Source organism: Heteronotia binoei, chromosome 6, assembly GCF_032191835.1.
Source record: "Heteronotia binoei isolate CCM8104 ecotype False Entrance Well chromosome 6, APGP_CSIRO_Hbin_v1, whole genome shotgun sequence".
Taxonomy (NCBI): Eukaryota; Metazoa; Chordata; class Lepidosauria; order Squamata; family Gekkonidae; genus Heteronotia; species Heteronotia binoei.
In genome coordinates, this window is record NC_083228.1 from 31,801,325 (window position 1) to 31,815,858 (window position 14,534).

The 14,534-nt window shown below is 42.0% G+C and overlaps 1 protein-coding gene across 1 annotated transcript; it reads left to right on the forward strand.

The window, feature by feature from the left end:
* Nucleotides 1-10: 10 nt before the first annotated feature.
* On the forward strand, nt 11-10,870 carry CISD1 (CDGSH iron sulfur domain 1). The gene is made up of 3 exons (XM_060241238.1): nt 11-227; nt 7,233-7,438; nt 10,467-10,870. Exons 1-3 carry the CDS (start codon nt 146-148, stop codon nt 10,554-10,556), a joined length of 378 nt encoding a protein of 125 aa, XP_060097221.1. The 5' UTR covers nt 11-145; the 3' UTR covers nt 10,557-10,870.
* Nucleotides 10,871-14,534: the final 3,664 nt, after the last annotated feature.

Below are 14,534 nucleotides of genomic sequence, written 5' to 3' on the forward strand. Positions count from 1 at the left end.
CAAACTCCTTGGGAAACGCCTCTCATGGGATGTAAGCCGGGCCCCTTTAAGAGGAGGGCGCCACGCCCGTCGCCCTGTTGAGCGCCCTGACACGCAGGCGCAGTTGACATAACGCCACTCCTCCCTCCAGTTCGGCGTGTCCTCTATGGTCGGAATAGGCAGGAGCTGTGCAGGCAGTGTGATCAGTGCAGGAATAATGCGTGGCGGGTCGAATTCGTCTGTGAGGGGTAAGATTGCAGGGGGGGAAAACCCACAGGGGTAAGCTGCATTGCCTTTGCAAGGCGGGGGCATTCTGCGGGATCTCTCTTTCAGCTTTCTCTCCTTTCTTTTGACCACTATTGGGAAGGAGCGACTTGTTGCCTTTGCCTAGGCCTGCGTTTGCTTTGCTGCCTTGTTTGCCTTACCCAGATTTAGGTGAAAACAAAGGCGAATAAGAGCCCCCCCCCCCTTCTTTGCTCTCCTTCGGCAGTTCTCAAAGCCGTCCCCGCGGAGAGGCGGTGTTTTGAACGCCTTCATGCCAGGGAAGGGTTTTTTGTGCTTTGTTTCCGCTTGGTTTGTTATAGACGACATCGCCGAGCTTTCCCGGCGTTTCTGATGACCTTCAGGAATTCGCCTTCCTTCCTGGCCTGGATGCCCGCTGCAGCAGCTCCCTCGGGTCACCGCAGCCCAAGCTCTTGGGCTGCAATCGCACACACTAAATAATGCACTTTCATTCCATTTTCAATGCACTTTCTAACTGGATTTTTACCGTTGACACAAGTAAAATCCAGTTGGAAAGTGGCTTGAAAGTGCATTATTGTGTTGTTTGTGTGATCACAGCCTTGCAAGCCCAGCCTCGCGGTGCAGCGGCACGCATGCTTCGTGGCGGTAGCAGCAGCAGCCGTGCCTCGAGGGGAGCCGGCTTCGCCTTCCCTGGGCGTGGAGGCGTCGTCGCGCTCTTTATTGGGGCACCTGTTCGCTTTAAAGGCGCCTCCCGGCGAGATCCTCCTGGGGCGCCACGCGCGACCCACGCGCCTGCCTCTCTGACACCTCTGCCAGCCTCGCTTTGCTGGTTTCATGTGGAGAACGCGACATAGGCGTGACTCGTGACGGCCACGCTGCTGAGGAGAAACCCCTGAGCGGTTCTCGGTCGAGCTGTCACTTGAGCATCCATTCCAGCCCGTTGTTCCGAATGCCTTTTCCCCTGAAAGATGGGTAGGTAGGGGGGCCCCCGTTTTTAGTGGATAATGTGGAACAGGGGTGGCCAAGCTTGCTTAACGTAAGAGCCAGTGTCGGACTGGCCAAGGTGTCAGCTTGCCTAATGGCAAGTGGGCCTCCTTAAACATTCGGCAATATGTTAAAAATGTGAATGACCTTTTAGTAGCTTGAAAATATAATAGAAGTTACTGTAATGCAACTAACATTTATGTTATATTTATGGTTGCCAGACTCCAGGTGGGGCCCGGGGATCTCCTGCTTTTACAACTTATCTCCAGCTGGCAGAGATCAGCTCTCCTGGAGAAAATGCAGTCTGTATTTACATTTAGTATCTGCTGTTTACTGCCAGTAATATGTACAACATATGTACACTGTAATTACTAGTATATATATATTTCACAAAAGTTTTAATTGTACCTTTTTTCCACATGTATTTTTTGAAAATTTTATTTATTTCTTACAAAAATTAATTAATAGCCTTATAATTGTGGGTGGGCCCCCTGTGTCTCCTGGCAACCAGTATTTTTAGACCCAGTTCGCCACTGATAAGAGCCACATAGAATAAGTGTCAGATGTTTAAGAGCCACAAGACATGAATGTCAAATGTTCGAGGGCAGGCAGGCAGGAAAATAGATGGGGGAGGGAGGTGGAGGTGGAAATAAAGCAAATTTAATTTTAAATGTATTCTCTAAGCCTCCAGCTGGCTTGGCTTGGAGAAGTGATTTAAAGAGACAAATGCCGTCTCCCAGCCAGCTGACAGGGCAGTGGGGGCTTCAAGAGCCACACAGTATGTGCAAAAGAGCAACATGTGGCTCCCGAGCCACAGTTTGGGCACCCCTGATGTGAAATGAGGTAGCAGGCTGGCAGTAGGGGTCAAAGCGAAACTCAGAAGCCTCACCATTGTGGTAAAGGTACCAATATGCAAGCACCAGTCATTTTTGACTTGGGGTGACATCGCATCACAACCATTTCATGGCAGACTTATGGGGTGGTTTGCCATTGCTTTCCCCAGTCATCTATACTTTCCCCCCAACAAGCTGGGTACTGGTTTTACCAACCTTGGAAGGCTGAGTCAACCATAAGCTGGCTACCTGAAGCCAGCTTCCGCCGGGATCGAACTCAGGTTGTGAGCAGAGCTTGGACTGCAGTACTGCAGCTTACCACTCTGTGCCACAGGGCTTTATCACCATTGTGGTGGGACCAACCAAAATATGAGTTTGAGTTCCCTGGAACTCTTTATCAGCTCTGACACACACACACATGAGGCTGGGTGCTGCGTCCTTCAGGTTATGAGCCTCAGGCATGACAATAATAACATGCCCAGGAGTGTGAACTGGAATAATATGACTGCAGCTGATTCCTTTGAGTATATTTTGGTGACACCTACTCCATAGGTGTAAATGAGCCCTTTGGAATAGTTACGGTATGTTCGTTCCCCAGGGAATCCTGTGTTAAAGTAAGTAGACAGTGTGGTGTGCATGAATGAAAAGATGTGTAACTAGAGCATGCTGTTGTTATTCAGTCGTACAGTCGAGTCCGACTCTTTGCAACCCCAAGGACAAAGTCACGCCATGCCCTCCTGTCTTCCACCATCCTCCGAAGTATGCTCAAATTTGTGTTTGTTACATCAGTAACACTGTCCAGCCATCTCATCTTTTGCTGTCCCCTTCTTCTTTTACCTTCCGTCTTTCCCAGCATCAGGATCTTCTCCAGGGAGTGCTCCCTTCTCATTTGGTGCCCAAAGTATTTCAGCTTCAGCATCTGACCTTCCAATGAACAGTCTGGGTTGATTTCCGTTAGGACTGATTTGATTTTCTTGCAGTCCAAGGGATTCTCAAGAGTCTTCTCCAGCATCACATCTCAAAAACATCTATTTTTCTGTGCTCAGTCTTCCTTATAGTTTCTTGCAAATGCTGTGTCTGGTGTCTTCGGCTTTCTCACGCTTGTCAGTGCTTTACTCTATTCTGCCGATTGACTGACTTTTTGACTGATTTTGAATCTACAATCTTCTCTGTAGTTAATCCTGCCTACTTCCCGGAAGTACATGGTGGGTATCTATGGAAGTGTCTGCTGCTGCCATGTTGGGGAACTCTGGTTTACAGGTCAGCAGACTAAACCATATTGCTGTAGAGGCTTCCTAGTTGTCTGTGCTGAGGAATGGATAGCTAGACACAATATCTGGTTGGTTATACAGGTAGGAGTAGAAATGTGAAGGCCTGGAAAAAGTGGAAAATCCCATGGAAAAAATTGGGAAAAAAGGTCTTGGAAAAATTTTCAACACGAAAACCTGAAATTTTGAGGAATAGTGAAAAAAAAATCTCCTATGAAATAATGTTTTAGAATGAGTGAAGGAGCGAGGCAGAAACCACACCAAAGCCTCAGAGGGGAACTGAAGTTTCATTGAGAACTTAGGCAGTGTCTCAAAGTAGCAAAAATTAACATATGTGCTAAGACAACATAGGGTACATAATCTTGAAGTTTTCTCTCAGATATTGGGAATATTTGCAGTTTTGCTTGTAGAAAACTAAGGCACACTTGTAACTTTTAAATTCCATAAATATGTCAAATATTGCAATTTTATATGCTAAATTATAAATGATGCTAAGTGAGTTATAGAAATGTTTTATATTGTTACAGCAGTAAAAGTAGTTTAGGTTTCGCAGGATGGTAAGTATTCTATAGATATAAAAGCCCTTTTGTCTTGGCAAAATGGAGCTCTCCCATTGGTTGGGGGTGTGCTCCATCAGCCTTCGGCCTGTCAAGCCATCCATCAAAAGCACTTGTGTGCTATTGGTTGAGTCCGTTCCTCTCTCCCACCCAAGTGGCTATTGCTAGCCAGCCAAGCTGATTCTGTTAGTAAAAGACAGTCAACCTTGGTTCTGGTAGTTTCTGGCTCTCCCATTGGCTGAGCCACCTGTTGCACTGCTTTGCTGTGGAAAGAAACAAACCCCTCTATGGGTAGAAGGAGGAGGAGGGAAATAGCCAGAAAAAGCCTTTCCCTTGATTGGCCAAGGGAGGAGAAGGGAAAGAGCCAGAGAAATACTTCCCTTGATTGGCTGAGGGCTCCTCCTTCACCTCCTCTGGAAAGAAAACAGCCAGAGACAGGGGAAAATGGTGTCCTGTAGACTTTTGGCCTAACCTGCCTCACAGAATTGGTGTTCACATCAAAGTGGGGAGCGAATGATGTGAGCTGCTTTGGTCCCCCTCACTCTGGAGAAAGACTATCCTTTTCCTATGTAGAGGCTGCGGGGGGGGGGGGGGGACAGCGATTGAAGGCTGAAGGCAGAGGGGCAGATAAAGGCAAATAAATAGGGTTGCCAACTCCAGGTTAGGAAATTTCTGGAGATTTAAGGAGTGGAGCCGGGAGATTTGGGACTTCAGACAGGTACAATGCCATAGACTCTGCCTTCCAAACCAGCCATTTCCTCTTGGGAAACCGCTGTAGCCAATCTCCAGGTGAGGGCTGGAGATCACTCAGAATTACAGCTGCTCTCCAGATGGCAGAGATCAGCTCCCCTTGAGGTGTGTGTTGGGAAGACGTACATGAAATATATTGGCAAATAAAATTGTACTCTTCAGGGTATTGATTAAATTTAGAAGTAAAAAATGTTTTTATTCAAACACTAATTTCAGATATATCTAGTGATGGGGATGGATCTGCAGTCTGCCTCACCAAAAGTTATTGTAGTTTTATATTAGGATTGGGTTGTGGGTTTTTTTTGCCAATTTGGAAAATGGAGGGTAAAAGAAAAATAACAGTAATCAGTGTAGTAAACAAAAGGACACAGAAACAGTAATCTGTGTTGTTGTGCATAAATGAAACTTATTTTATTAGTATCTCCCCTGTCCTGCTTATTATTATTTATTATTATTATTTATTTATTACGTTCAATTTATAGCCCGCCCTCTCCGCAAGCAGACTCAGGGCGGCTTACAACATCATGTCAATACAGTTAAACCATTAAAACATATAAAACCATAATTTACATATTTCAATTAAAAAAAACATATTACAATTTTTAAAACCATTCTATAGTGATCTTCTCCCTGTTGATCTTTGTCTCATGTTTGCGTGTGCTTGTTGTTGTGTTGACTTGTGTGGAGGAATATGTAAGCTGTTTGTTCTGTGAAGCCATGTGTTTATAGCTTTGTGTCTATGACATTTTTAAAAACCTTATCCTAAGAGACAAATTCCTATTGCCTGTCTGCCAGTAGGGAAAAAATAGAAACAGTGGTAGAATACCTTTTTAGAGCTAAGGAAAAACACAAAACTGTGAGTTAGCTGCAGAACACTTCCTCAGGCTCTTTTAAAGAAAAAAAATGAGGGCATGCGGAATTTTTGCAGAGCTTAAGTTAGCAATCTGTGGTCTTTTGCACTTTGTCCTGAATCACTTTGAGATTAGCACATGCAAACATGGCCTCCGTTATGCCCTACAGTACAAGGAGGAAGAATTCTGTGGGATCCAAAAGCTACCTTGTTGCTTTAATTATTTAATTAAGGTGATCATAATATAATTGTTATGGCCCAGTTTTTGTTTAGTGTATGTAAGTCACTAGAGCTCAAAATTCCTACTGTCATGAAATCCTTTTCCTATCTGTTTCCTATTTGTTTTCCTATCTTTCCGGAATCTGTATCTGCCACAGAGCATTATTGATTGGATTCTCTGTGTAGGGTGCTAGCTAATTAATGACAGAACTTTTGACTTTTTCTGTAGGCAAAATAAAAAGTACCACTAAACATGTTCCTTAAGTATGCATTCATAGAATTACAATCCTAAAGAATTATAAGAAAGTATTTATTACTTCATTAATACTCCACCTCTTTCCCCAGTGGGGGCCCAAAGCAGCACAACAACCCTGTGAGGTAGGTTAGGCTGAAAGCGTATGACTGGCCTAGGGTCACCCAGCAGGCTTCCATGGAGTGTTGACTTCCACAACACTTGGCAGAGTAGATTTTCAATCCTGAATCTCCCAGATCTTAATATGGTGCACTAACCACTGTACCCCACTGGTTTTCAGTAAATTCCCTTAAATTTACCAAGTTTAGTGGAATTTACAAGTAAACTTGCTTTAGAATTGTTTACTGGAAACGATCCACTTTATCATTGTTGGTCGCTCCTGATCGCTTCTAAACTTTTTGACTTTAATGGGATAACATGTGTTGCTTCAGAAGTCGTGAAATGTGGATGACTTCCTTTTTGTTTTAGGTGGATATATTTGCCTGAAGCAGGAGAACAGAGTTGGATTCCAGTGGCACCTTTAAGATCTAAAGACATGTGCATGCACACAAAAGAATAAAACTTTCTTGTTCTTAACGATGCCACTGGACTCAGTTTTTCCCCATTTGTTCATCCAGATCAGTGGATTAGTAGTGGTGCGTCTGAGCTTTTGCCTGTGTAGTGTATCTCCCTATAACATTTTCTCTCGTTTTGTAGCTCTACATAACCCTTTTATACCAAGCTTCTGTTTCTTAAAATTCATTAGAACTTGGCGCAGGTGGGGCCTGGCCTGCTTGGAAAATGTTAGTTTCTAAATTCCTCCTTCTGTGAATTGTTACTGAAAGAATTTAAAATGCTGTTAGTAGTATTCCAGAAAGGGATTTCTTCTCTCCCTCTATATAAAATAAATGGTGATCCTGCCCCTGAAGTTGTAATCCTCTTTCTGAAGTCATCAGTATTCTTAGCGGTGTCTGATGTCAGGACAAAGGCTAAGGTTGTAATCCTAAGCTTCCTTTCAGAGGGTGTTTAATTGAATTCAGTGGGGCTTAGTTGTGGGTAAACATTCTCATGGGTGCTTAGTGACAAGCTCCTGAGAGAAGCATTCATAGGACTGGGTTGTAAAGCTGAAGGACCAGATTGCTTTAGCTTCTGTGGCTCAGGTGTGGAAGAAGGAATAGGAGGGGCAGCTCCTTTGAATGTCAAATGTGTGCAAGGAGACAATTACTGCAAATGGAAACGATGTTAAGCCCCATGTTTGTCCCTACAGGGGTACTCAAGTGGACAGTTTTTGATCATTTCTCTATCTTCTTGTTCCAGTTGAATGGATTGTAGCTGTCTCATTTGCTGCCGGAGCAGCAGCCGTTGGGTATCTTGCCTACAAAAAATTCATTGCCAAGGACAGATGCTGTAATGCAATGGTCAACCTGCATATTCAGAAAGATAATCCCAAGGTAGTTCATGCATTTGATATGGAAGACCTGGGGGATAAAGCTGTGTACTGCCGCTGCTGGAGGTCTAAGAAGGTAAGAGAAGAAAACAATAATAGATGTTTGATGAATGCTCCAGAACCCAAATACCTGTAAGCAGTGAAAGATGAAAGCCATAACTGGGTAAAATGGAGGAGTTGAAGGAAGTTTTTGGTTCTGGAAAGAGTGATGGAAGTGGCTTTCTATACTAAAAGATCTTCTGTTCTCCATTGGAGAATGTGGGGTGGATCCAGAAAACTTAAAGGGAGTTTGCTCGCTGATTGGATACTTCTCACAGCACTTTTTCTGAAGTCCCCTACACCATTTGAAAAGCTGCTCCTGGAGGTAGGACCTTTGGGAATAGTGTGGGCTGTTGTTAAAAGTGGAAAATTTGTTCAAAAAAAAAATTGGAAGTACCTCCAGCTGAAGGAAAGGGCATGTGAATGAAAGAGTAAATGTCATGTCAGTTACATGCTGCTCTTACCTTGTTCACCCTCTAGCAATCTAGTTTCTGGCCCAAAAGATACAGTATTGTGAATTTGTTTCTTAATCACTTAATCTATGTGGCATTTCACTCTGGTTATTCTCTGAGAAGCAGCACTCCTTTTTAGGGCATTGCATTTTCCTGTCACTAAGAAGTATAAAACCTCTTTAGCATTGCAGGATAAAAGCAGATGTTCAAAGAAACACTAGTTCATTTAAGGCTGAAGCCTTTAAAAAGGAGATGCTACTTTTGCAGTCTCATGCAAATCTGGACACAAGTCCCATTGGATTGTTGGGACTCACTTTGGACTAAACATTAATAGAATAGGGTGCTAAAATATGTTAGGATTTGTTGTGGTTGCTTAAAACTATAATATTACTGAGTGTGTAAGAGAATGAGTAGTTGAGTCCCAGTTCTCAGCAGCTGCTAGTATGTGCCCTTCGCCCCCCCCCCCCCCCCATTACTGTTCTAGAAGTCACAATCTATGGTAGACAACATGCCTAGTTCCTAATTGCTGGGATATTCATAGAAGTTCAGTTATCTCGCCAACTAAACCTTACTGCAGGCTGAAAATCTGCAGCACTGGGGGAGAAATCTCTCGTACACAAATACTCATACACAAGCTTAGATAAAATTGTCATTTTGAGTATGAGTGAGTTCTGAACTAGAATGGAAAAAGTGGGCAGGTGGAGGTTATTTCAGTGCCATACAGGGATCAAGTGCTCCCAATGAGGAATTGCTCCTGCCAGTTGTCCAACTAACACTGAAGATAATGTATAGGATGTTGCTTCACAGTGTTGGCTTGGCAGTGTACAAAAGGGCATGCTTGATCCCTTTTGCCTTGCAGTTAAATCAGACATCAGTAATTTAGTGCAAATGGTATAGCTTGTCATTCCATGGGATCAGCAGACGATGGTTTGCGCTACCCCTCCAAGTCTTGGATCTCAAAGTAGTGTCAACTTTAGTTTGCAATCCTGAGTTAGAGGAGGAGCACAAACCACTGTTTGCTGATTTAGATGTCATTAAAAGTCACTAGATGCCAACTGTACAAGGCAGGAAGGAAGAGTAAGCACACAAGCATCATGCAGGCACCACGCGGACTCCATTGTGTGGAGCTTAAATTGTTGGACTTTGGAGTACCTTGTTTTCATAAAAAGTTGGTAAAATGGAAAACAGTTACCATTGTGCAAAAAATGTGGCTGCAAGAGGCTGTTTCTACTTATCTTTGGTGGAATGAGCTGTCTGAGGAATGACCAGCATCCTATTATCTTTTCACAAAATGTGCAAAAAAATGTCCAAGATGGCATTTTTATCAAGGCATTAGCACTGTGGAAGAATGGAACAGTTCAGAAGGCCTCTTTGTAAGTGATTGTAGTGTACTGCAATATTCGTTGCATGTATCACCTTTTTGCTGAATTGTCCTTTACCTTTGTTATCCACTTTGTGCATTATGGTGTATCGTGCCTAGACAGTTCTTTCCTTTTTGTTGTTTTTTGTTCATGTTTATATTGTTTCCTAATTCTGTGACCCTAGTTTTGAAGCACTGGATGTTGAAGGTGCTTGCTGTTTGAACTATTTTTAAAAAAAATTGTATTCCACCCTAAGTTTTAATGAGAAAGAAAGTCTAATGAAGTAAGTACATCTTGAAGCAGGGGAACTCCATGCTGAACTGTTAAAACAATGTGACAATGGAGTGCTAAGTAGTGCTCTACAAGAGAGACTTCAGGTGGCATACTTGCTCCGGAGTGCTGCTTCAAGAGGCTTTTGGTTTAAGTGATTAGGAAGAGTAAGATTTCTCCCCATATTGTCTTCTTTCTACCCATCCATGCAGCATTGTGAAGAGTAGTACAGGGGAAGGAGAGTTGTTCTGCCCCCATCCCACCACAATTTCCACTGTACTTTTTGGGAGGTAGAGAAAGTATCTGTTGTCAACCTGAGATGCATACATTCTTGGATAACTGCATGACCATGGACACTACAGTGGTAGTTCACAACTGGATTTTTCTATATGGGCAGTGCAAATGAGTGTGGTAAATTCAACAACAGCACAATATCCAATAATATAACCCTGCTTGAGAAGAAAATGGTCATGCAGGTCTTCCCTCTTTGCTCCCACCACAGTAAACTAGGTTATAAGGATAACTTCCCTCTCCCTCTTCAGCTCCAGGCAAGTGGCATTTAATGTATTGATTCTAGTTCTCCTTGACTGAATTTAACCAGGGTGATGTAATTCCTGCTAGTTTCCAGAAGCAGCATTAATCTTGCAAAGCAAATATATAATGGCCTTTGCAGCTGAGCGTTTGCTTACTGTTTCCAGAGGTTACCATCGAGCTAGTGCTGTTACCCTTGGAAGGTGATCAAATACATGTAAACAGTAGGAGAGGGAGTACTTTGCAACTCAAATCTTGATATTGGTTTTCAGACAAATGTGATTTGTTGAAAGGCTTGTAGGTCGTCTTTCATGTTGAAGCAACTGTATGCTTTCTGATATTCTAGGTAATAATCTCTGCATTCATAGACTGATATATTTTTCAGTCTTTTATTTGCCTTACCAGAGAATGTGTGCAGTTATGACTGTTTAATGTTCCCCCCCCCCTGTAGTTCCCATTATGTGATGGGTCTCACACAAAGCACAATGATGAAACAGGAGACAACGTGGGACCTCTCATCATCAAGAAAAGAGATGCATAAAAACCCACTGATTCGGAGACAACACGAAAACACGATCTTGTTGCAGCGCTTTATGCTCACCTGTGATTGAAGTAAATGGAAATCTTAAGTCACTTCACTGAAGTTTTTTTTTAGATGAGGTACACAGCAAGTTGCAGCATACATAATTTCACAGTGTTTGCCTTGCTTAAACACTACAGAATGTTGGAAATGAGTACTTATGATTTCCAGATTTTATTTGTCTTGTAAAGTGTTCATTCTCATTAAGTGTAAAAAAAAAGACCTTTAGAATGTACTCTGAACTGTGTATTGATGCATTAAATTATTTTCAAATACATGGTGGCATTCTTGAAAACCATCTGTGCTACATCTCTGCTGTTTAGAACCCAGTGCAGTAAGTACCTAGAATGACGCAGTTCCCCACTCAGTTTAAACCCTGTGTACTAGTGAATGGCATGACAATGAGAAAGGAATGCTAAGTTGTGAAGTTTTGCAACTTAAGTACTCTCCAAAGACTATGCAATCATTAGATAACATGTATCGGTAACATGCCTTGTTTTATTCTGCCTTAAAAAGAGGGTTTGTAGCCATGTTCAAATTTTAGAACTTCTACAGAGATTGTCAAGAAAGAGTGGATATAAGCACTAGAAATTATTTTCATGTTCTGTTGTAATGAGATTGTGCAGCTGCATGGAAAGGAGGTGGTGGTGGCAGAAAGTGCTGTCAAGTTACAGCTGACTTTTGGCAACCCCATATGGTCTTCAAGGTGAGATGCAGTTTCCCATTGCCTGCATCTGTATAGTATTCTTGGCCTTCATTGGTGGTGTCCCATCCAAGTACTAACTGGGGCTGGTCCTATTTAACTTTCAGGATTGGGCTAGCATGGGTCATCCAGGACAGGAGCTTATATCTCCTTACGTGCTTTGAAACAAGTTACTATTTGCTGTAAAGATACGATTACATGGAAATGTAGCAGTTCTAGTCACTAAGCATCTGGGTTTTTAATTTTGCCTAAAACAAGTTCTTAATGTTAAAAGAATACACAAGTGGATGTTTTCTGAGGGCTGCAAGGACTCACAAGTTCATGAATCAAGGATATGTGCTCGAAAAGAAAGTTTAATTGGACCACAGTTGTGTAACTAGCTGCTTCTGTAGTTCGGGTGTGGTAAATTAGTTTATGCTGCTACTGCCTGATAACCTTCCTAATCTAATGTGAATGTTGCTTTAAAAACTCATTATTTTGAATGTAGAGTACCTACACCCTTCCCTTTACCAAGACCTTCCATGAATCTAAGAATTGGAAGGAACTTGTAATTTGCCGGACAAAAACACTTCTGCCTTCCCCCCCTCTAACTACACATTATAATATACTTTTCAGCCTATACTTGTGGTCTTTAAGCTTGTATACAAAACAGAGGGATCTCTTATTCTGTGCAAACATATGTGGTGTGCTTGTCAGCCCACGTACCACATTCTGGATGGATAAAATTGTTACAGTTGCTGAAATATAATTAGGTTACTTATTATTCTGTATTCCAGAAAACAGGTAAAGTATGGAAGCGGTTCTCAGCCAAAACTCAGCCTAATGAATCCTGTGCATCTTAACAGTAAGGTTTGTTCAGTTTGGGGTTATGAATAAATGTGTATAGAATGGTATGGTTGTTTTTCCTTCCCATAATAATGGGCTGGTTATTGCCAGTAGATGAGGCTAACATTCCCAAGATCTAACAATGGTTTGGGAACAATAATAAAAGTGTATTAAACTTGATTTTGCATTGCATTCATATAAGAGTATGGGGACATTCCTGTGCAAGCAAGATTCACACATAACTATTGACATAAATACATATCCTTCAAAATTCTAAAATTCTGCATTTGTATTTGCTCAGTAGGACATGAAGCAGAGCCTTGAGAAGCTCTCCCAAGTTGTGTCCCCAAACCAAATTGCTATTAATGACTGTTTTTCACATTTTTGTATTGGTAGAGAATACAAATTTCAAGAAATTGCTAAGGCCTTGTACTGTGTGGAACTAGAGAACAACATGTTAAACTCTCCTCAAACAAAAGAGAACCCAGGGCAGTCTTGGAAAAATCCCTAAGTAGGATGGAGGTATTCATGAACCCACAATATCTGTGAAGAGATTCCAGAGAACATTTAATGATACTCTGAAACTGTACCTTGTTCTCTGAAATCTCTTCAAAGGCTGTTGTGTGTTTAGGAATAAAGCTTATACTTCAGTCATCAGTTTCCCCTTCTTCAGGTCCTAGGGAGTCTTTTCTGGTTTGTGTGAGCTTTTTTGTTCATACGGTGTAGCCTGGAAATCAATGTGCTACATCAAGAGCTTTCTTGAACACATTACACTATTTGGTAACAGCAGTAACCACTTCAGTTGCATTTCATCTATGTTGCTAGCCAGCACTCATAATTTCTTCTGTATACTAATGATAAAATATCTCTGGTATTGTTCACTGATGGACAAGAGGTATTTTGAAAATCTGTTGTCAGTTTATTTGGAGTGAGTACTGTTCAACTGATAGTCACAGACAGTGGCCTTAAGTATATTATGCAAGAATTGTTTAATTGCATCTGAGTTTGTAACACCTACTACACCACAGTTTCTCGGGAATATCCCAATTGTAAGGTGAGAAGGGATGTTTCTTCTGAAAGCATGAATCACACATGGTTCCCGGCATTAGTTCATATCTCTACTACAGGGTGATAAGGTATTGGGTAATTTTTCATGAGCTAATGGCTGTTGCTTCTGGTAAGTGCTTGAGTTCACTCCCATTTGGAACTTTTCACATCCTTTCTGAACCTGAAGAATAAAATGCAGTTTGCACAATGAAGTAACAAGTATTTGAACTAGGGGTGGTAGGTGACAGTACTATGTTCAAAAGAAATCTAGTAATAGGGAAGGGATTTGCATGGAAAGAACATTTCCTAACATGATGGTATGGTGTAAACTATCTTGTACAAGAAACCTTCTCATCCTGTTCTTAGATGTGGGGCTGTGCTCTGCTCAGGAGTAGATTTCCTAACTGAGGTTTGGCATGGAGGATGTGGTTAACCTGCTTCTAGCTTTGAACTCCGTGCTCCAGAGCAAATTCCTAAAATGCATGAGGGGAAGGTGTTGAATACTAAGGACTTCAGGTACTATATTTTGATTAGCGATTTCCTCCTATTACAGCACAATTTGTACACCCTGTTGGACAGAGTAGGCATCCAGTTTTTCCCTGTTGAAGTTCAACAGTCCAAAGTTAATGAAAGTAAATCACTAAATTGATTATACTACTAACTTTTGATGAATGATTCCATGGCTGTGGTCAAACACATTTGACTAATATGGCACAAGGTAAGTTGACATAGGTACAGCTATTTTTTTTTTCATTTTGGCAGTAAGCCATGCTTTTTTTCTGCTTGGGAAAAAGATGGTAGGTAACAGTAAAGATTCTCCAAAATTCTTCTGTTTAATACTTCTGTACATGGTCTTTCCTATTTTGTTTCAGGAAGGTCTTGCTCCTTCCCTTCCCCAAAGAAATCTTGAATATGTGAAGCTGCCTTATACTGAATCTGATGCTTGACCTACCAATGTCAGTATTGTCTAGTTCTCCAGGGCCTCAAGCAGAGGTCTTTCACATTACCTGGTCCTTTTAACTGGAGATGCCAGGGAACCTGGGACCTTCTGTATGCCAAGTAGATGCTCCGCCACTGAGCCACAACCTCTCCTCTAATCTTGATGTTTAGAGTGGGTGGCTTCTCATTAAAAAAACTGTGGGGACCAAGTCTCTCTCTCCCCCCCCCTCCCCAATTTGGAAGTATATTTTTGTAACTGTTTACAGGTTCTTCCAAAATTCTCTGATTAGAGGATTGGACCTTAAGGGAATATGCTATGGACAGTCACTACACTGATATGACTATGAGCATGTCCATTCCTTACCCAAGGTGAGGTCTATGCTATGGTTTGCTACCTAGAATTGAAAGCTGGGAGTATCAGGCTG

Excerpts from the sequence above, each read along its gene's own strand:
- CISD1 (XM_060241238.1), top strand. The coding sequence starts at position 146 with ATGGTCGGAATAGGCAGGAGCTGTGCAGGCAGTGTGATCAGTGCAGGA. Across the intron at positions 228-7,232 it reads GTCGAATTCGTCTGTGAGGG|TTGAATGGATTGTAGCTGTC; the intron begins GTAAGATTGCAG and ends TTCTTGTTCCAG. Across the intron at positions 7,439-10,466 it reads GCTGCTGGAGGTCTAAGAAG|TTCCCATTATGTGATGGGTC; the intron begins GTAAGAGAAGAA and ends CCCCCCCTGTAG.